The sequence below is a fragment of the Capra hircus genome, chromosome 7 (genome assembly GCF_001704415.2).
Source record: "Capra hircus breed San Clemente chromosome 7, ASM170441v1, whole genome shotgun sequence".
Lineage (NCBI taxonomy): Eukaryota > Metazoa > Chordata > Mammalia > Artiodactyla > Bovidae > Capra > Capra hircus.
The window spans coordinates 16,309,380-16,331,276 of NC_030814.1; the positions used below are offsets into that span (position 1 = coordinate 16,309,380).

General features: G+C 39.0%; 1 protein-coding gene across 8 annotated transcripts in view; it reads left to right on the forward strand.

Annotated features, from left to right (window-relative positions):
* MCTP1 (multiple C2 and transmembrane domain containing 1) overlaps positions 1 to 21,897 on the forward strand; it is a 557,812-nt gene that overhangs the window by 339,475 nt on the left and 196,440 nt on the right. For all 8 annotated transcript variants that reach the window (XM_018050030.1, XM_018050036.1, XM_018050032.1 and 5 more), the window contains 2 exons: positions 4,039 to 4,209; positions 6,750 to 6,880. In XM_018050030.1, coding sequence (XP_017905519.1) covers positions 4,039 to 4,209; positions 6,750 to 6,880 — 302 coding nt within the window. The remainder of the gene's footprint in view (positions 1 to 4,038; positions 4,210 to 6,749; positions 6,881 to 21,897) is intronic.

Consider the following 21,897-nt stretch of genomic DNA (forward strand, 5'->3'; position numbering starts at 1 on the left):
CTCCAAAATCACTACAGATGGTCATTGCAGCCATGAAATTTAAAGACACTTGCTCCTTGGAAGAAAAGCAATGATAAACTTAGATAGCATATTAAAAAGCAGAGACATTTTAATACATGCCAACAAAGTTCTGTATAGTCAAAGCCATGATTTTTCCAGTAATAGTGTATGCATGTGAAAGTTAGACCATAAAGAAGGCTGAGTGCCAAAGAACTGATACTTTTGAACTGTGGTGTTGGAGAAGACTTGTGAGAGTCCCTTGGACTGCAAGGAGATCAAACCAGTCAATCCTAAAGGAAATCAATACTGAATATTCTTTGGAAGGACTAATGCTAAAGCTCCAATACTTTGACCACCTGATGAAAAGAGATGACTCATTGAAAAAGACCCTGTTGCTGGGAAAGACTGAAAGCAGGAGGAGAAGGGGACGACAGAGGATGAGATGGTTGGATGGTATCACTGACTCAATGGACATGAGTTTGAGCAAGCTCCGGGAGATGGTGAAGGAACAGGGAAGCCTGGTGTGCTGCAGTCTGTGGGGTTGCAAAGAGTCAGACATGACTGAGCGACTGAACAACAACAAAGCCTAAGTTTATATCTTCCCTCTTTACCTTGTAATTTTATTTCAAGTTCCTATTATGCAAATCTAGGCTAAATATTTACCTGTTGTATGACTCTGTGTGTACAGTCGCTTAGTCAGGCCCAACTCTTGCAACCTCATGGACTGTTGCCCGCCAGGCTCCTTTGTCCATGGGATTCTCCAGGCAAGGTTACTGGAGTGGGTTGCCATTTCCTGCTCCAGGAAATCTTCCTGACCCAGGAATCAAAGCCGGGTCTCCTGTGTTGCAGGCAGACTCTTTACTGACTGAGCTATGAGGGAAGCCCCTTTATGACTATGCAGTTAGTCAAATCACAGCTAAATTACAAAGTCTCTATTTAGAAAATAACCATTTAACAAAATAAATATTGAAAAAAATCACTTTGAAAATGATATTAGGTTAGTATGTCTTTAGACCTCCCCCCTTTGTTTTTCTTTTAGCTTTTTATACAGGTCGCTTTAATTTGCACATTCATTAGCCCCGTTTTTGTTAAGAAATTGTCTCCCTCCTCTACCCCTTAGCTTCTCAAGTCATTTTGGAAATGTTCCTCCAGGTTATAGAAGCGCATTTGCTAACAACTAGTGACACTATGGAGAAGGCAATGGCACCCCACTCCAGTACTCTTGCCTGGAAAATCCCATGGACAGAGGAGCCTGGTGGGCTGCAGTCCATGGGGTCGCTAAGGGTCGGACACAACTGAGCGACTTCACTTTCACTTTTCACTTTCATGCATTGGAGAAGGAAATGGCAACCCACTCCAGTGTTCTTGCCTGGAGAATCCCAGGGACGGTGGAGCCTGGCGGGCTGCCGTCTATGGGGTCGCACAGAGTCGGACACGACTGTAGTGATTTTGCAGCAGTGGCACTAGGTAGAGCCTCTGTGAAGTTCATTCTGTTTTTGTGAAAGCATGATGAATTCTATGGAAAGCATTCCTTTTCATCTTAAAAGATTCATGTTCTCATGTCAAGAGGAGCATGCAAGAAAGTGTTTCAGACATAGTACCATTTAAGAACCTAACTTAGCATTGCTAACCAGAGTTGCTTTGTAACCTGAATTGTACCCAACTGTTATTTGACGACCGCAGCGTATGACTTGTGCTGCTAGAGTGTGTAGAAAATGTCCTAAGAATATCCATCTGCAAGCTGGAACATTGTAAGTATGAATACATGTGCTTATACGGCAGAGAAGTAGAAGGCGATGTCATATATTAGCCATGTAGGAAAACGTAGACCGGAATGTTGTTTCAAATGTAATCAACTCACCTTAACTGGAGAGCACCAATTAGTAACTATATATTTAAATCATGATTACTTTTAAACCTTGGGGAGAGTCTCTGCCCTAATGACAAATATTGGAAGAAGCTCAGAAATAAAGGTCAGAAATACTGGTTCTAGTCACATATCCATCATTTATTAGGCCAACCACTCTGAGCCTCAAATCCCTCATCAGTAAAATGAAAATAGCAGTACTTGCCTTTCTGCTTCATAGACTCTTAGTGGAAACCAAAGTATATAATGTATATATATGCACTTTCAAATTCTGAAGCTCTATATAAATAAATCGTCTTTAACTGCTTGGTCTTTGCTAAGATAACTGTTTCTTCTTACTTGCCAAAAGTTTGTTTCCTTCTTTGCTACTAATGCTCCTTAACAAAAATTTCAGTCCCCGAGTTGACAACTTGATTCTTTAGAGTCTGCTGTGGTCTCAGTAGCAGCAGAAATAGATAGATAGATAGACAGGTAGACAGAGAGGCAGACAGATACTGAAATCCATTGCTGCACTATATAAAATAAGTAGCATGAAATCATAGAATAAAAGAAAACTTGAAGATTATTTGGTGCAGTGAATTCTGAACAGTTATTTTAATCTGAGAAATCCTTGGTTCAAACAAAATCGATGAGGTAACCCAATGGATAAATCAGATGGGAGCAGAGGGGCTTCACTGAGATGGTGTATGGAGTCCTGTGGAAGGTACAGGTGCTCCATGTAACCTCGGTTTCTCTTCAGAACACAGGTGACATTGCTCCTGGGCTCATGGAGGTGAGGGATGTGTAGGCAAAGCCTTGCACTGATATTAATAAGGCAGAGCCACCAAGCAGAGTTGTTCAAACTTCACTGGTACAATGTGATTTAGAAAGATTTCCATGGAAATGTTCAAATATTAAGAGTATTATCTTTTGAAGAATGTAGTTTTCATTTTCCCAATAAGCATCCTAAAATGCATGACTTTTGATGATAGATGAAAATGGTTATGGCATTGCTGTGGTATAGGAAAAAAGTAAGAATTCAGAGCGAGAGGGGGAATTATAAAAAATAGACTATAACTTTAATGTAAAGGAATTAGACCAGAAATAGAGATAATCCATAATTTAGTGTAGTACTTTGAGATTGGAAGAAACATTGAATTTCTTCATGAAATGACTATAAGTGAAGAAAATGTGCTTAACAACATGAAAAATAAAGCAATTTTTATGAGTTTCTTCTTGGTTTTGAATCCAGATTGAAAAGGTCTTTAATATTTTAGCTACTTTTTCTGGTTTGTTTTATATGCTGTTTAGTTCAAAGAGATTATGTGGCCATTTTTAGATTTGCTGATTTTTAAAAATTTTGAATTTGTCCACTGATTTGAATATTGTCTTAGAATTGAGCAACTGAAAATTATTAAAGAAAGTGTTCAAATACTAAAGTGATAAATAAATCCAGAAACATATACCTGCCAATATAAATCACATAAGTAATTTTAAAATTTTGTAAGAAAAGTTTCAGGCATAAGCAAGACATCTTAGGAGGAATATTGAGTTTATTCTGTTCTATTATACCTTAGTTTTTAGTGAGCTGAAACTCAGTTATTTTCTCTTGTAGAAATAAAAAAGCTTTTAAATTGCTTGAATAGAACTTAAAACTAATCTTAGAACTAAAAGCCACCTGTAAAATCCTTTTGTAAGATGAAAAAAAGATTTTAAAAATCATTACTGACAATTGTTAGCTGTGTTTATTATGACTTGTAATAATAAAAACTTTGAAGCAGCTGAGACAGAAAAAAACTGCCACCAATTAAAAATTACATATCACAGTGTGGGTGAGGCCTTTTATATTTATATATTTGTACATATTTAAACACAAGCATATTTGACATGTGCAAATATTCTTCGATAGTCTTCAAGCATCTGCTTGTAATGCTGAGTTGAAAACTAAACTTTATTTTAAGTACACACCTCTTTTACACAGCAACCTTAAATTTATGAGATGATCATTTCATCAGTATTGATTATATAATTATTAAATAATTAATAATCTATTAATTATTTTTAATTTCAAAAACCTGTAACTGCCTATTTTTTATTTTTGAAAAACTATAGCAACAGAGGAAAGGGTCATGCCAAATGTGGTGTTTTGGTTTAAAGCACAATCAGCTAATTCTGTTTTCCTTCACCACAAGTTTCAGACTCAAAGTTTACGTCTGTCAGACGTACACAGAAAATCACACCTGTGGAGAGGAATCGTCAGCATCACATTGATTGAAGGGCGAGACCTCAAGGCGATGGATTCAAACGGGTTGAGTGACCCCTATGTGAAGTTCCGACTTGGGCATCAAAAGTACAAGAGCAAGGTGACCGATCTCTTTTGTGTTCCCATCAGTGCTTGGAAGGCAGTGGCTGGTTAATAGCCACATTCTTTGAGACATGAGAACACTGGGCACTTTTTAATGCTTTACAGAACCACGTTTGAGCATTATGTCAGGAAACAGGATCGGCAATTGTATTGCATTCTTTTCGTTCTATGTGACCTTTGGTAAACTGTTTCTCTCTGTCTCAATTTCTTCATCTATCACACAGAATAATACTAGAAACTATCTTTTGGGACAAAAAAAAAAAAAAGGCTGGAGCAAGCCCAAGTCAATGCCTGGAGCATAAAATGCTCAGAGAGTGTTGGCTGCGTCTGATACTAGCACACTAACTACAAACAGCATCATTTGACGTGCAGTAAGAATCTTCATGTAGCACTCAGTACTCTGCACCATTTTATTCAAACTGACTTACATTGATGAAGATTGCAGGGTTTTAAAACTTTATTCAGAAAGCAAAGGGCCAAGCTTCTGCTGCCACTACAGCCAAGTTACTTTGCCTCTCCATACTCCCATTTCCTCATCTGTGAGAATGAGAAGGAAAATACTGCCTACCTAATAAAGTTATTGAGAAGATGGGATACTATATGTCAAGTATGTAAAGGGTTTAAAATATTGCTTTGCCCAAATAAATAATCAATTGTAGTAGCTGAAGGAAGGGGAAGAGTAAACACTTTGTGTAATAACACATATTATTAGTAATAACATATTAAATAATCATATTATTAACAGAAGTAGTAATAATTAGTGAAGATCATAGTTGTCTATATGTGACAGTTACATTTATCTGGGTTATATCTAAACACAACCTCTTGAATGATCAGCTTCTCCAGCTAGTATGCATTGATAGCTTGGGATAATTGATTACATCCATCTTGTATTAAAAATCACTTTCGCCTTTGGGAATATCTTCACCTTTACATACAATTTTTGTGAACGTTTCATCAACAGCCTGCCCAGGTTCCTTTTGGCCCAGGGACTTCTCATCAGTAATGTAGACAGTTAGAAATACCACAGAGTGATTTGTTAGCAGGCTGATGAGTCACCTTGTTGAGTGTTTCCACTGAAGGGGAAGACATCACTTCTGACCTATAGGAAATCATATGGAGAAGACAATCCTAATAAACTGAAAGCCTAGGCTTTTTTGGGCCAAACAAGTAAAACAGTCCACTCCCTCAAACACTGCAGGAGTTCATCTGAACCCAGTTATGAGACATTTGAATTATCATAGTATCCATCCAGTGTCATCTTTTTTTTTCTGCATTGGGCTTAATAATAACACTCTAAAGAAAGTACTGATTCCCTAAAATAGATACCTATGACCACTTTCATCTTGTCCTTTATCAATTAACATTATTTCCATGTTCTGATAGGCTTAAAACATTACTTATTTTTATAGTTCTGCTCTTTAGGTGTGAAATATGAAACCCAGCTATGGACACGTGTCTCTCTCTGCTCTTTCTTCCCATGATGTATTGCAGATTAATTTCAGATTATGAACTTTAAAAATTGTGATTCATTTGCATTACCTCTGCACATAACATACTTCATTGCTTTCAAAGTCTTTACATCTGAAGATCTGTCTCTCATACATTAAAAAGAGAAAGGGCCACTACAGGCCCTCCTGCTAAAAAGAAAGAATAGAGAAACAAATATGAATGAATGTTGTGCAGCCCAATGAGGAGTGAAATTTTAAACACATCAGTATTGGGTCACTTTATTCGTTGATTCCTCCAGCTGTCTTATCTAAATACTTGAAGGTACAAAATTGCACATCTGATATCCTTCTTGTGTATGCAACATGGAGATTACACACACACACACACACGCTCATATTAATTCACAAGCATTTTGGGCATAGCGCTTTGGGGCAAGAAATCTGAAACTCTAATCAAAGACTTGAGTTATAATCTAGCTATTAAAACTTAATGACTGTGGCCTCACTTAAACTTCAGGTCTTGGTTTCTCCATGTATAAAATGGGGATGATACATCAGTGTTGTCATTCTAAGGTAAAAGTTTGCCTGGCCACCAAAAACTTACTTTTCCCCCCTCCTACAGAACTTCGTTGTCTGTTTTCTTCACCATTCTGTTTGAATTCTATGTAAGATGGAAGTAAGGGGGGGTAGGGGGGAAAGAAACTCTCGAAATGCTCATCTCCCTTTTCTATAAGATCACAGGCTTTGAGTTATATCTTCATGCATTAACTGGTTATGTAAAACAAGTGCTGTTATCTGAGTAGGCTACTTCACTTAGAGACTGTTTGCCCTTTCTATATAATTTGTGTCTCTGATCTATTGTTCATGATGAGGAGAAGGTGCCTCTTGGTCTTTAGGACATGTCTTTTTGAGTTCTTTCAGAGCATATGCAGTAAAAATGCTGACATCTAATGTCCGTCATTTCTGGAAGCTCTCATTCAAATCTCACATGCTTTTCTAGGTAGTACCTAAAGTTTGATTTATGTCTCAAGTTGCATTTTTTAAGACTGATACTGATGAGATAGTAATGACATTTTGGTTTTTCCAGATTATGCCCAAAACACTGAATCCTCAGTGGAGGGAACAATTTGATTTTCATCTCTATGAAGAAAGAGGAGGGATCATTGATATCACTGCCTGGGACAAAGATGCTGGGAAAAGGGACGACTTTATTGGCAGGTTTGTGCAACTTGGTATTTTTGATTCATCCTAGAGAGGGTAAGTTTAAAAAAAAAAATTTAGTCTAAGTCTGGTATAACTGATCTTCACTGTTTCGAAGCAAGGGATCTTACCATGGGAAAGCAAGGCTTGGGTGAACTGAAAAATGGATTTTGAAGAGTGACCAGTAGGTGGCAGTTTTGACCAGTTGATGGACAGGCTACTTGAATTTGATATCCAGGAATTTTCTCCCTATGTTGGGGACATTGTGCATGAACATTACAGGAGTTGAGAAAGAGGATTCTCCTTTGATGTACAAGGCTTAAAAGGAACAAAGAGCATATTCATAGTGTGCAAAGTAATCAGAGATAATATCGCTTTTCATAAAGCATATTGTGACTGTAAAATGTGTTGTTTCATTCAGCTCCCTGCAAAGTAGAGAATCTTGACAATCTCCTAGGAGTTCGCAAATCTCCCAGGAGTTCAAGTGTTAGTGAAGGAAGTGTGTAGGTGAGGCAGATCCATGTTAATCTGATAATGCTGTGAAGAAAAGAATATTCTGAGGCTTGCATGACATCTCTGCACAGTTCAGTTCAGTCACGTCCAACTCTTGTGACCCCATGGACTGCAGCATGCCAGGCCACCCTGTCCATCACCAACTCCCGGAGCTTACTCAAACTCATGTCTGTTGAGTTGGTGATGCCATCCAACCATCTCATCCTCTGTCGTCCTCTTCTCCTCCCGCCTTCAACCTTTCCCAGCATCGGGGTCTTTTCCAACGAGTCAGCTCTTCCCATCAGGTGGCCAAAGTATTGGAGCTTCAGCTTCAGCATCATGACAAGCTTATTTTGAAAAACTGTTTGAATTATATGATTGTTTTCTTACTTTTACACCTATTTTTGTATTTTCAGTAGTTACATATATGTGTCTTTATAGCAAAACATATTGAAATGTCAATACTGAGATAAAACACAGTATACAGAAGAACTTGTTGGTTCAAAAACTTCTTCCTTCATTGTAGTTCACGTGGTTTCCAGGTCTCTAAACATACAACCTGAAGAAAGGCACACATACTACTAATAATAAAGGGGATTTTACACTAGGGGAGCAAAACACAGGGATCCAACCCAACATATGTATCTTTTTGTCTTTTTCCTATTCTAAGAAATATGTTTTAAACAATAGTTTTCTTCATAGGATTACAGGATGAGAGGTCAAAGATGAGCTTCAGTTAACCTTTAATATTTTACTTAAAAATGGAACTAGAAAAACACCACTAATCTTATGCCATGTTACATTTCAATCCTTTTTAAATGACAAGCCTTTACTGCATGGTTTTTTCCCTCTAGTAAAATACTGTTTTCAGGGTTTTCTTAATGTTCTATCTAGTTCTCTTTGGGCTGTACCACTAGCTTGCTGCTGCTGCTGCTGCTAAGTCGCTTCAGTCGTGTCCAACTCTGCGCGACCCCACAGACAGCAGCCCACCAGGCTCCCCTGTCCCTGGGATTCTCTAGGCAAGAACACTGGTGTGGGTTGCCATTTCCTTCTCCAATGCATGAAAGTGAAAAGTGAAAGGGAAAGCTTAAGTAACAGTAAAGATCTGTTCATACACGGAATACATTTTATTATGAATACGTCTGTTTCTTTTTCCCTCAATATGCTATGAGCTATTTTGAGTAGATACTGTTCTAGCTATTCCTTGAATAATTCATTCATTTTCATAATTTTTAGCAACATTAGCTCTATTCGATGACCATCAGAATGACTGCCATGTGTAACTCACTACCTCAATCTCATTGCTTTGTATTCGAATTTTCTTATATGAGTAAAATCATGACATAAATCATAAAATGTATTGGCTTCTTGTACCTCTGGGTCCACACTCCATGAAGTCCTTCTTATCCTATTTTCCATTTTTTTTCCATGATAACATTTACCCCTTTAACAACTCTCTTTTCTTTGAGAGGAATCTCCAAATTTGGAAATGATGAAAATTTCTAAGCCCATTTTTTAAAATTTTGGTTGTGCTGGGTCTTCATTGCTGCGTGTGGGCTTTCACTAGTTCCAGGGAGTGGGAGCTCCTTCTTATTGCAGTGCGTGGGCTTCTGATTGCAGAGGATTCTCTTATGTCAGAGCACAGGCTGTAGGCGCATGGGCTTGAATACTTGCGGTGTGCGGGCTTAGTTGCCCTGTGGAATGTGGAATCTCCCAAGATTAGGGATCAAACCACGTCCCCTGCATTGGCAGGTAGAATCTTATCCACTGTACCACTGGGAAAGTCCTCTCAGCTCATTTTCACTGACTTTTCCCTTTTCCTCACTTGATAATATTACGGATTCTTCAAGGGCAGGCCTAGTTATTTTAAGAAATGTTTGGCAGAGAGGTAGACCTATGTATCCCACTTCATCTTGTTTCTATAGGTTTGTTCCTGTTTTGGCAATTTTTGAGAGAACAGTGATAAATGGCACTCTGAAGATTATAGTGATTGCTCTAGACAACTAGGGGGCTAAGAAGGTCTCATGAAGAGTGGAAAAAGAGAAGAAATCCATTTTTGGAGTTTCTAGGTTGGGGAACATGTGCAAGTCCTCGCAGGTGCTGGGGGACTGGTGTGCCCTGAGAGGGCTTGGAAGCTCCATATGCCTTACCACATACCTCCCGTGCCTCTCTTCCATCCGGGGCCATATCCTTTTCTAATAAACTAGTTATCTAGTTCGAAGTGTATCTCACCCTTATTTTTTAAGTTGTTGAAAGTGCTTCAGTTCAGTTCAGTTCAGTCACTCAGTCTTGTCCAACTCTTTGCGACCCCATGAATCACAGCACACCAGGCCTACCTGTCCATCACCAACTCCCAGAGTCCACCCAAACTCATGTCCATTGAGTCCGTGGTGCCATCCAACCATCTCATCCTGTTGTCCCCTTCTCCTCCTGCCTTCAATCTTTCCCAGCATCAGGGGCTTTTCAAATGAGTCAGCTCTTCGCATGAGGTGGCCAAAGTATTGGAGTTTCAGCTTCAACATCAGTCCTTTCAATGAATACACAGAACTGATCTCCTTTAGGATGGACTGGTTGGATCTCCTTGCAGTCCAAGGGACTCAAGAGTCTTCTCCAACACTACAATTCAAAAGCATCAATTCTTCTGTGCTCAGCTTTCTTTATACTCCAACTCTCACATCCATACATGACCACTGGAAAACCATAGCCTTGACTAGACAGACCTTCTTGCATATCGTTTCTGGCTTGGGCTCTGCATGGGTTGTTGGATGACTTCCTTATGCCCATGGCTATTACACAGGAGAACTTTACAAGCAGGATCAAGGAGACCTACTCCAGCACCCTTATTGCTTGGATGGACACAACTGTGTGCTCTGCTTCCCAGTATCTTGGTTAGATTAAAACTGACTTAGATGGAGAGTCAAAATAGTACCTCTAAAGAATTATAAGGATTTCTGAAACTCTCATTTATTTTGAATGACTTACTTTTATTTCCAGTTACATTTTTGTTGGAAAGATCCCCTGGAGAAGGGAATGGCAACCCACCCCAGTATTCTTGCCTGGAGAACTCCATGGACAGAGGAGCCTGGTGGGCTACAGTCCATGGGGTCACAAAAGAGTTGGACATGACTGAGCGACTAGCACTATCTGGCATCAGCTTCACTAAAGAAATTCACATTTGGTCATTTATCAAATATAATTCCCTATGAAAGCAATTTGAGCCAAGAATTTTTACAGTGAACAGAGCACAGGTAGACAGACAGACTCTTAGGACCACTTTTGAGTATCAGTTTGAATCCTTTTGCATAGTAAAGGGAATTATTGTTGAATCTGGGATAGTCAAAGATGGACATTGTATACTCTGCTAATTTAACACAGATGCCTGTGGCAGAAAAAGAAATGACTATGGCAAATACCATTATTTTCAATCTAGTTGATGGCCAGAAAGCAGCTGAAGCTCTTGATCACACTCACTGTATGCTTACTCAATTGTACTTTACACACATCCTGCTGCTGAAAAACAATATATTACTAGATCAAAGTAGAAGGCAAGTAGACTGGCATGTGTTTATGTGAAGGTTGTCACAGTCGAAATAATGCAGATCATAATAGAATTCCTTGATCCTAGAATAGTTTAGAAGAAAACTGACTTACCTTCTAATTACATTTGAGTTCTCAGATTAAAATAACAGGAGCAAAAGTGTCATCGTGGTCTTCTGTGTTCTTTTGCAAGTACTGTTGCAACATTCTATGTCTATATTAAATTATTTTTAATTAATTTATTGAAATATATTTTACTTGAAACATGTAAATTGAAGGTGTACAACATGTTGATTTAATACATGTATATATTGTAATACAGTTGCCATTGTAGCTATAGTTGGTGCCTCTATCATGTCACATATTATTTGTGTGTGTGTGTGTGTGTGTGTGTGTGTGTGTGTATGTGGAAATAATTAAGATGTGTCTCTATTCACTTAGAAGTTAGAGACTTCTGGGAGTTGGCTGGTAGCTGGCGAATAAATTTAAAGTTGGCTGTGGAGGGTAATGCTATTCCATTGATGTCTATTAACTGTTTTTAAGGATCCTTTTTGCTCCTTCTCAAGTACATCAGATATCTTCCCACCTCAGGACCTTTCCCTCCATCTCCACGTGTCCACCTGTCTAGCTTCTTCACCTACTTTAGATCTGTGCACAAGTGTGATACCAGCGAGGCAGCCATCCCAACTCTATGTAAAAATGAAACTTCATTTCCTTGACGTCCTGTTTCCTTTTTCCTGCTTTGTTCTCTGCATCAAGGTCTATCACCATTGGACACACTATGCATTTTGCCCATTTTATCATTTACTTCCCATCAGTAGAATGTGAACTTCACGAGGGTGGGAATTTTTGAGCTGTGTTGTTCATGGTGGCATCCTCAATACCTAGAAAAGCGTATGGCAAATAATAGGTGCTTAAGAAGTATCTGCTAGATTTAACTTTACACACCTGAAGCTTGATTGAATGCTGGAATTATGGCTCTTCCTTCTCTAAATAAATATAGAATTTGACAACAGATGTTAAGGCAACAGCAGTTAGAACTACATGTCTTAGTGGAAAGTATAGAGTTTCAATATAATTAAGAAAGATTTGTATATAATTCAAAAGGGAGAATTAATGAATTAAAGTGTTAAAGTGTCTGAGTAATCTTTGTACTTGAAAAATACTGACTGGTTGCATTTGAAAACAATGCCTATCCATTTACAAAGATATTTATAATTTTTATCATAATTCTAATGAGTTAATGCTATATGGTTGTTAAATTTTACCAAAAAAATTAAAATTACTATAACTGGAAAGAAACAACAACAATAATAATGTTTTACACTGTAAGGGGAACTATTATATACTTTAGCTCAATATTAGGGTAAAACAAGGGTGGTTCATATTTTACCAATTTTGCAGGTGCAAAAAGTGAGGTGTTTTTGAGGTATAGCCAAATGGTTTAGCGACTGCTCAGCTAGTATGAATTTTAGGCAACTTATCTGAGATTGAAATCCAGGATTCCTGACTCTAGAATCCATGCCCCTTTCACTGTGGTCTCATATTCAGTATCTTCTGGAGCCATTAAGTGCTTGATAAAATACCAGGTGGGCAGTAAACCCACTTGGATGTGTGCACCATACTGCAAGTTTGAACAACAAATTTTACCTGTCGCTGAACTACAGATTTCAAGTGAAGGTGGAATAATGTTAATCTGCGAGTAATTATTTAACTTTCTGATCACCTGCATTTTGGCAGGCAAGAAGGACTGCCACCTTTACGATAATCAGCTAATAAATCCTCATGATTGTTACACTTTTATGCAGAGCAGTAATCTGAACAAATTGGCTGCTGACAGCTGTGGTAAATTGCTAAGAATGAGTGCTGTCAGAAAACAAGTTGTTTTTATGAACGTGTAGAATACGTAAATCCCATGTTAAGCAATTTCATTTGGTCGGAGTTATTTGCAATCCAATATAGCAAGATTTATAGCATTATTTATTAGTGTGCAAAATGCTTGTTTATCTTTAAAGCGGCATTGATTTGGTGCCCATATATTTTCGGTTGGTGGATTGCTCCTAACTTTATTTGCTGGATTGTTATCAGGACCAAGACATTGATACTGCCCACGGCAACAGAGTGCTACAGATGCAAACTTCAGTAGGAAGTTATATTTTAACACAATTTTTCTTATTAATACGTAAGAAAAAAAGTTATTCCAAATGGGCAAGTTCTGGGTGAAGAAAAATGCTTTCAAGTGCTATGACCATAAAAATAAATCTGTGGCTCTGTAATTTAATGCCAAAGGAAAGAGAATGTGGAATGAGTAGGCATACACATACGTCTCTCCAGGTACAGTGTGGAAAATGAGGCAACAGCCTTTGACTTTGTATATTAACCAAGTTAATATTTCTTAATTGAAGGACATTGCATGTGAGCGTTTGACACTCTATAGGTTCTGATTTGCAGTGATTCTTATTTGTGATAAACTACAGTGATTATTCTACTTCCTGCCTAAATCAGATTAGAAGCAATTTCTGCTTTATTATTAATTTGAAAGCACAAGATAACTATTCAGAAAACTCTAAACTGAAGAGAATTTTTAATGGAATCATTGTGTTTCACTATTTTCCTTACTAGGGACTGAGTGAAATATTTCATTTGGAAGATAGTGTAATGTTTCGATAAAGAATGGAGCGTCATTGAGTCTTGTCTTGGTTTGTCGTAAACTCAAGTCAAATATATTAAGATTTCAATCCATTTTCTTTCATGACTTACTATTTTTTCTTCTGAAGACTGTCTCAGAAAGTTTATACTCACTACAGTATTTTATTTATGATAAACAAAGTTTCCAAAGACTGTTTCCATGCACCACTGTGGGTATGTTAAGCAGCTTACCTTCTAGGCAGTGAAGGGGAACCTCTCAAGTTTGTATTAATAGAAGTATGCTCTGATAAATCCATCTCCCCAAAGACAGCTGGACAGTGACAACTGCTGACAATAGAAAAGCAGTAATTGCATTAGCTTTAGTAATGTCAGGTGGCGTGGACCTGCATCATCGTGAAACTTGAAAACCTTTAGTAATTACCTGTTGAATTCTTTAAAATGCCAAGATTCTGAAGAGTTATCTATCATATTGATTTATAATATGAGATCTTACATGTTATTTGTTTTACCAGAGTAAGTAGTTCTCAAACAATAAACCTCAAAAAGTTCCCTAATTTTATCAATAAATTTGGTCCAAATTATATAAACTGTGTTTTTAGAAATTCTCCCCCACAAAAAAAATCCTATAGAGGCTTGTCTTCCTGTCCTGAGGCTTTGATTTTGTTTTATTTTGTTTTTTAATTAATTGATTTTTTATTGAAGGATAGAGGCTTTGTTTTTAAATGTTCTCTTATCTGGATGGCTTCGTCATATCATGAGCTAGTACTTCAGGGCACAATACACACTTAGAAGTTCCTTGTTAGAGAAGATATAAATTTCTGTTGCAGATATTCTTCCTGATAATTTAAAGCTGATTTTGGCAGAATTCTTGTTAGACCTGATTATGCCACACCCCCGGTTTGTAAATTAGAATCAGAATCAGAATGTAGCTGACACAGAGCTGGGTGAGGAGGAAATATGTCAACTCTGGGTGTTCTTGTCCATCATTCTGTTCACTTATGCTTGTCCAGTTAGCATAATCTTCAACCCACAGTTTCTTTACAGGGATCTTTTATTGTTTTCATTTTTGTTTTACTGGAGTATAGTTGATTTACAATGTCGTGTTAGTTCCAGGTGTACAGCAAAATGATTCAGTTATACATACACATACATCTTTCTTTTCCATATTCTTTTCCCATAATGGTTATTACAGAGTACTGAGTAAGTTCCCTGTGCTGTGCAGTACATCCTTGTGGATTACCTATTTTATATATAGTAGTGTGTATATGGAGAAGGCAATGGCACCCCACTCCAGTGCTCTTGCCTGGAAACTCTCATGGGCAGAGGAGCCTGGTAGGCTGCAGTCCATCAGGTCATGAAGAGTCGGACATGACTGAGTGACTTCACTTTCGCTTTTCACTTTCATGCACTGGAGAAGGAAATGGCAGCCCACTCCAGTGTTCTTGCCTGGAGAATCCCAGGGACAGGGGAGCCTGGTGGGCTGCCGTCTATGGGGCCGTGCAGAGTCGGACACGACTGAAGCAACTTAGCAGCAGCAACTGCAGCAGTGTGTATATGTTAATCCCAACCTCCTAATTGACTGGTATCTTTTAAAGCCATTGTCCATTTTGTGAGAATTGGTTCAGTTAAAGCTAGATGCCATCATCTATAAACCCACCTCCCTGGGCACATATCATATGGACTGCGGTTCAGTGGAAGCCAGTCAACAAGTTCAGGGGTCACTGTCAGCTCCTCTGTCAAGCGGCTCCTGCCTGTCACTCGAGATACTTGCCGGTCACATGTGACATGATGCACAAGCCACCAGTATGAATGCAGGCATAAAATATTTATGAAGCTCGAATCCTAGTTTTATTTTTTAATTTTCTGTCTTATTTTTAAATTAAAAAATACATAAATGCATCCAAATAGGCCTAACATTTGCTTCCTGCACCTCACATATACATCACTGGTGCTAATCACAAAACTTTTATCTGGGTTGGTGACTGGTTTAGGCATGGCAGATGGAAAGGTGGTAAGAAAAAAGTGATAAGAATACTGAACATTTTCTCCTTGAACTTAGGGGAAAATGTCACCAAATAAATGTGATGTATTCCTTTCACATGGCCAAGTAAGTGAGTATAGTTTTTATAAAGAGCAAAGAATTTCAAGCTTTGATATGGAAATCAGGAAATGGGGTTTGAGGTCTTAAAACCATCACTTAATTTCCCTGAGCCTCAATTTCCCATTTTGAGGTCTTTAAACACCATTACTTAATTTTTCTGAGCCTCAATTTCCCATTTGTGGAATGAAGAAAGTAGCACTCAAATCTCTTTCAGTTTGAGTCTCTTTCGATTCTTCTATTGATAATTAATTGATTGATGAGTTGAGTTCGGTTCTGACAGTAAATTCTAAAATTGTTCAATATCAAACTAAGGCATATGAGATAATAAAACTATATAGTGTTTACATAGCATTTTCATCTTTTCATAGTAGTTTTTCATCTATTGTTTCTGTATGCAAAGAGCAGGCATAAATGAGGAAAGCTGATGCATAAAAAGTTTAAGTGACTTGCTTAATATCACAATGCTAATGAATAATTCAGCTTTATTAAAACTCTAATGTTCTGAATCCCTGACATAAACTCTGAAGCCAAATAACTTCACTCAACAACACACTGGGTCTGTGGTAGTTCTGCAAGTAAGGATGTAAGAAATCATAAGGCTTACAAGGGGTTGAATCCCTCAAATTTAACAGAAGCCTGATGCATAATGCAGTTAATATAAATAAATAGTTAATAAATGGGTGCTGGAAAGAAATCAATCCACTTTCTAGGAAGACAATATAGAAATGGTAGCATGAGCAAAACTGCATGCTGATTCTGACTCTGCCACTATCAAAATGGGTAGAATTTTGGCCTCTCTGAAACTCCATCCCCTCCTCTTACAGAGCACCGACTGTATTCCAGGTGTTGTACTAGGTGCCTGCCCTTGAGGTGTACCAAGAGATGGACAGAAAAAGACAACTGCTGGTTATTGCCGTGAGAATTAGTTAAAAATTAGCCAAGCAAAGATAGGTGGATACATCATCTCAGGTAGATGGGGTTGCTTCCTTCACGACAGAACACAAGGAAGCAGGTGAGCCTTAGCATGGATGGTGGGAGAATTACAGACCATCAGTAGTTACTGAAATAGCAAGTGTAAATCAACAAGTAAACACCTCAGCTGATGGTAGGTTGTGGAGGATCCCATTGCCTTACTAAAGAACTTTCATAGATGGTGAGAGGCCAGGAGTGGGACATGGCCAGATTTGCTTCTTGGATATCTGTAACTGTCAGGATTGAATCGTGTTAATGGTTTTTGCATTAGGCCAGGTTCCCTACGGCTTCCCTGGTGGCTCAGATGTTAAAGCATCTGCCTGCAATGCAGGAGACCCAAGTTTGATTCCTGGGTAGGGAAGATCCCTTGGAGAAAAAAATGGCAACTCAGTCCAATACTCTTGCCTGGAAAATTCCATGGACGGCGGAGCCTGGTAGGCAACAGTCCATGGGGTTGCAAAGAGTTGGACATGACTGAGCGACTTCACTCACAGGTTCCCTAGGACACAGAGCTTGAAGCAGTGATGAGGTGTTGGTGCTTAAATGGGAGGTACAATCCCAGGCACTGAGGGTGATAGAGAGAGAGAACATGATGCAGAGAAGATTAGAGAGTCATGCACAGTGATGTGTTACTGGGCTGGCCACGTTCCCAGAGTTTCAGAGACGCCATGGTTACTCAGCAGCTGTGCGCCCTTGACCACGTGCATACAGGCAGGCAAGATGGAGAATCCTGCTTTTGGAATGGTTTGTGAGAGAGGGAAAGCTGTGGGGAGTTACCTTCCCATCTCCTATGCCATTGATCTAAGTTCACCCCATCAGGAGAAAACGTCTCCGTGGTTTCATCTGGTTTCTTTAGTGGTTGACCAGGAAGCCAGATCCCATACAGACTTCTTAGTGCAGCTTTTCATCCAAGGGCAGAAGTGGCCTTTGAAGCCAGAAATTTGGGGCATGTGGCATTTGGGCCTAGGTGCACAGTGGCAGCCAAGGGGAGCACTCACCCCATTTGGGCAAGTGAGAGTTTTGACCATCCGAGGCCAGTCCTAGGTGAAAGACCTCACACCCAGTTGACTGGTCATAGTTGGAGGATGAGGAACAGCCCCTTGGAAAGACCCAGTCAAAATCAAAGCTAAGACAAAACCGGCAGTGAAGACCCATCCAGGAGTTCCATGTAGAACCCAGATATAAAACAAGATGTGAGAGGAACTGTTCTTTGAACCAAAGGGGAGAATCCACACCCCATTTTTCACCCTTCCTCCATCCACGGTGACTAGGATGCAACCCCCAACCCATGCTCCTTAGAAGCCAATTTGAAGTGATATTAGATTCTTACATCACCATTCAGACTTTTTTGTTTGGTGGGGTGGAGGCATAATACATCTGAGGAATAAAATTTCATTACCTGGAAGATGAATTTGTTCTCGTACGTTTTTTGATGTGTGGAATTACAAAAAAGAGAGATATGTTGTTGTTGTTGTTGCTGTTCAGTTGTTAAGTCAGGTCCAACTCTTTGTGACCCCATAAACTGCAGCATGCTAGGCTGCAGTCCTAGCATGACCTTGTCCTTTACTCTATCCCCAGAGTTTGCTCAAACACATGTCCATTGAGTCAGTGATGTTATCCAACAATCTCATGCTCTGTCACCTCCTTCTTCTCCTGCCTTCAGTCTTTCCCAGTATCAGGGCCTTTTCCAATGTGTTGGCTCTCTGTATCAGGTGGCCAAAGTATTGGAGTTTCAGCTTCAGCATCAGTCCTTCCAAGGAATTGAAATCAGGGTTGATTTCCTTTAGGATTGACTGGTTTGATCTCCTTGCAGTCCAAGGGACTCTCAAGAGTCTTCTCTAGCACACAATTCAAAAGCATCAGTTCTTCACTGCTCAGCCTTCTTTAGGGTCCAACTCTCACATGCATACATAACTACTAGAAAAAACAGCTTTGACTATACCTACCTTTGTCAGCAAAGCTATGTCTCTGCTTTTTAATAGCTAAGTTTGTCATAGCTTTCCTTCCAAGGAGCAAGTGTCTTTTAAGTTCTTGGCACCAGTCACCATTTACGGTGATTCTGGAACCCAAGAAAATAAAATTTGTCACTGCTTCCACTTTTTCCCCTTCTATTTGCCATGAAGTGATGGAACTGGATGCCATGATCTTAGTTTTTTGAATGTTGAGTTTTAAGCCAGTTTTTTCACTCTCCTCTTTCACCCATATCAAGAGGTTTTTTAGTTTCTCTTCACTTTTCTGCAATTAGAGTGGTATCATCTGCATATCTGAGGTTGTTAATGTTTCACCCCCAGCAGTCTTGATTCCAGCTTATGAATCATCCAGCCCAAAGGAAGATGTAAACAACTGTAAATATGGATAGAGTTGTAACAAATTGTGGAATTTGAGGTTTTTGAGAACTTGAAGTTCATCTAGTTCAATTACCTTGTAGCACAGATAAGAAAACTAGAATTCAAGAGGATAAGTTCTCTAAGGAAAGGTCATACAACTAATTAGCAATAGATGGAGGGCTAGAACAAGAGGAATCTGATGCCCAATCTTGGGCTCTTTTCCCAGTATATGTATTTGGGGATTTCATGAATTTGCTTCAGTACTTTAAAATTTTGCATTTTAACATTCTTAACAATATAAAACCCACAACTTTTGCTTATTCTGAGCCATCTGTATGACCACTGAGTATTTCTGTAACCAAACTACAGCAAACCCTTCCTTTGTTGAGGACATAATAGTACAGGCAAGCCAAACACAGGTGAATCTGTCTTTTGGGCAGAGTCAGACACGACTGAGCGACTGAACTGAACTGAACTGAAGGAAATGCCATAGACTGGATATCTTATATTTAATGGAAGTTTATTTCTCACAGTTCTAGGGGTTGATCTACATTCAAGATCAAGACAGCATCAAATTTTCCATCTGGTTTCCTGGTTTATAACCTGCTGTTTTCCTCTGTGTCCTCACATGATAAAGGATGAGAGATCTCTCTGGTACCTCTTTTATAAGGGCACTAATCCCATTCATGAGGGCTCCACCCTCATGAGCTAATCACTTCCCAAGCTCCACACCTCTTAATATGATCACACTGGGCACTAGCGTTCAACATAATGAATTTTGGACACCACACAAACATTTAAGTCATAGTTTAGTCACTCAGTCGTGTCCGACTCTTTGCGACCCCATGAATCGCAGCACTCCAGGCCTCCCTGTCCATCACCAACTCCCAGAGTTCACTCAGACTCACGTCCATCGAGTCTGTGATGCCATCCAGCCATCTCATCCTCTGTCGTCCCCTTCTCCTCCTGCCCTCAATCCCTCCCAGCATCAAAGTCTTTTCCAGTGAGTCAACTCTTTGCATGAGGTGGCCAAAGTACTGGAGTTTCAACTTTAGCATCATTCCTTCCAAAGAAATCCCAGGGCTGATCTCCCTCAGAATGGACTGGTTGGATCTCTTTGCAGTCCAAGGGACTCTCAAGAGCCTTCTCCAACACCACAGTTCAAAAGCATCAATTCTTCGGCATTCAGCCTTCTTCACAGTCCAACTCTCACATCCATACATGACCACAGGGAAAACCATAGCCTTGACTAGACGGACCTTAGTCGGCAAAGTAATGTCTCTGCTTTTGAATATACTATCTAGGTTGATCATAACTTTTCTTCCAAGGAGTAAGCGTCTTTTAATTTCATGGCTGCCATCACCATCTGCAGTGATTTTGGAGCCCCCAAAAAATAAAGTCTGACACTGTTTCCACTGTTTCCCCATCTATTTCCCATGAAGTGATGGGACCGGATGCCATGATCTTTGTTTTCTGAATGTTGAGCTTTAAGCCAAATTTTCACTCTCCTCTTTCACTTTCATCAAGAGGCTTTTTAGTTCCTCTTCACTTTCTGCCATAAGGGTGGTGTCATCTGCATATCTGAGGTTATTGATATTTCTGCCAACAATCTTGATTCCAGCTCGTGTTTCTTCCAGTCCAGCGTTTCTCATGATGTACTCTGCATAGAAGTTAAATAAGCAGGGTGACAATATACAGCCTTGATGTACTCCTTTTCCTATTTGGAACCAGTCTGTTGTTCCATGTCCAGTTCTAACTGTTGCTTCCTGACCTGCATATAGATTTCTCAAGAGGCAGGTCAGGTTGTCTGGTATTCCCATCTCTCTCATAATTTTCCACAGTTTCTTGTGATCCACACAGTCAAAGGCTTTGGCATAGTCAATAAAGCAGAAGTAGATGTTTTTCTGGAACTCTCTTGCTTTTCTCATGATCCAGCAGATGTTGGCAATTTGCTCTCTGGCTCCTCGGCCTTTTCTAAAACCAGCTTGAACATCAGGAAGTTCATGTTTCACATATTGCTGAAGCCTGGCTTGGAGAATTTTGAGCATTACTTTACTAGCGTGTGAGATGAGTGCAATTGTGCGGTAGTTTGAGCATTCTTTTGCATTGCCTTTCTTTGGGATTGGAATGAAAACTGGATTTTTTCAGTCCTGTGGCCACTGCTGAGTTTTCCAAATTTGCTGGCATATTGAGTGCAGCACTTTGACAGCATCATCTTTCAGGATTTGAAATAGCTCAACTGGAATGCCATCACCTCCACTAGCTTTGTTTGTAGTGATGCTTTCTAAGGCCCACTTGACTTCACATTCCAGGATGTCTGGCTCTAGATGAGTGATCACACCATTGTGATTATCTAGGTCGTGAAGATCTTTTTTGTACAGTACTGGCCCATAAATGTTAGTTAATACTGAATTCACTTTACAATATATTATGTTGCAGAAGTTCCACCTTTGTACACATGTATTCAATAACTACAAAGTGATAGCAAAAGGTTTTTCTCCACTGCATTCCAGCAATAATTTGATTTGATACCCATTTAATGCAGATATCAATGATGCTGTAATGATGACATTATCTCAAGTTAGCAAGACAATTTTCTTTGTTATTGGTGACATTTTGTTTTAAAAGGCATCTGAAGAATGCTCTTGAGCAGAGTTTTTAAATGAATAGGAGATCTGAGTAATCTCAACTAGCAAAATATGTCTTGAATTCACTTACTCTTTTATCAAAATAGTTGTATAAATAGTTATTTTCTATATTAAAATGATTGAAGTCAAAATTCTGAAACATTAAATATAGGACAGGGCCTAGACTATTTATACGAATATACCCAATATTGAAAATCTAGTTGCAACAGAAAGGTATAATCCTCCCTACAAATGTATAATGATAATTTAAATTTTATTAGTTCCATAACTTTAAAAATTAAATTTGTAAGCTTTTCTTCATTTATTATT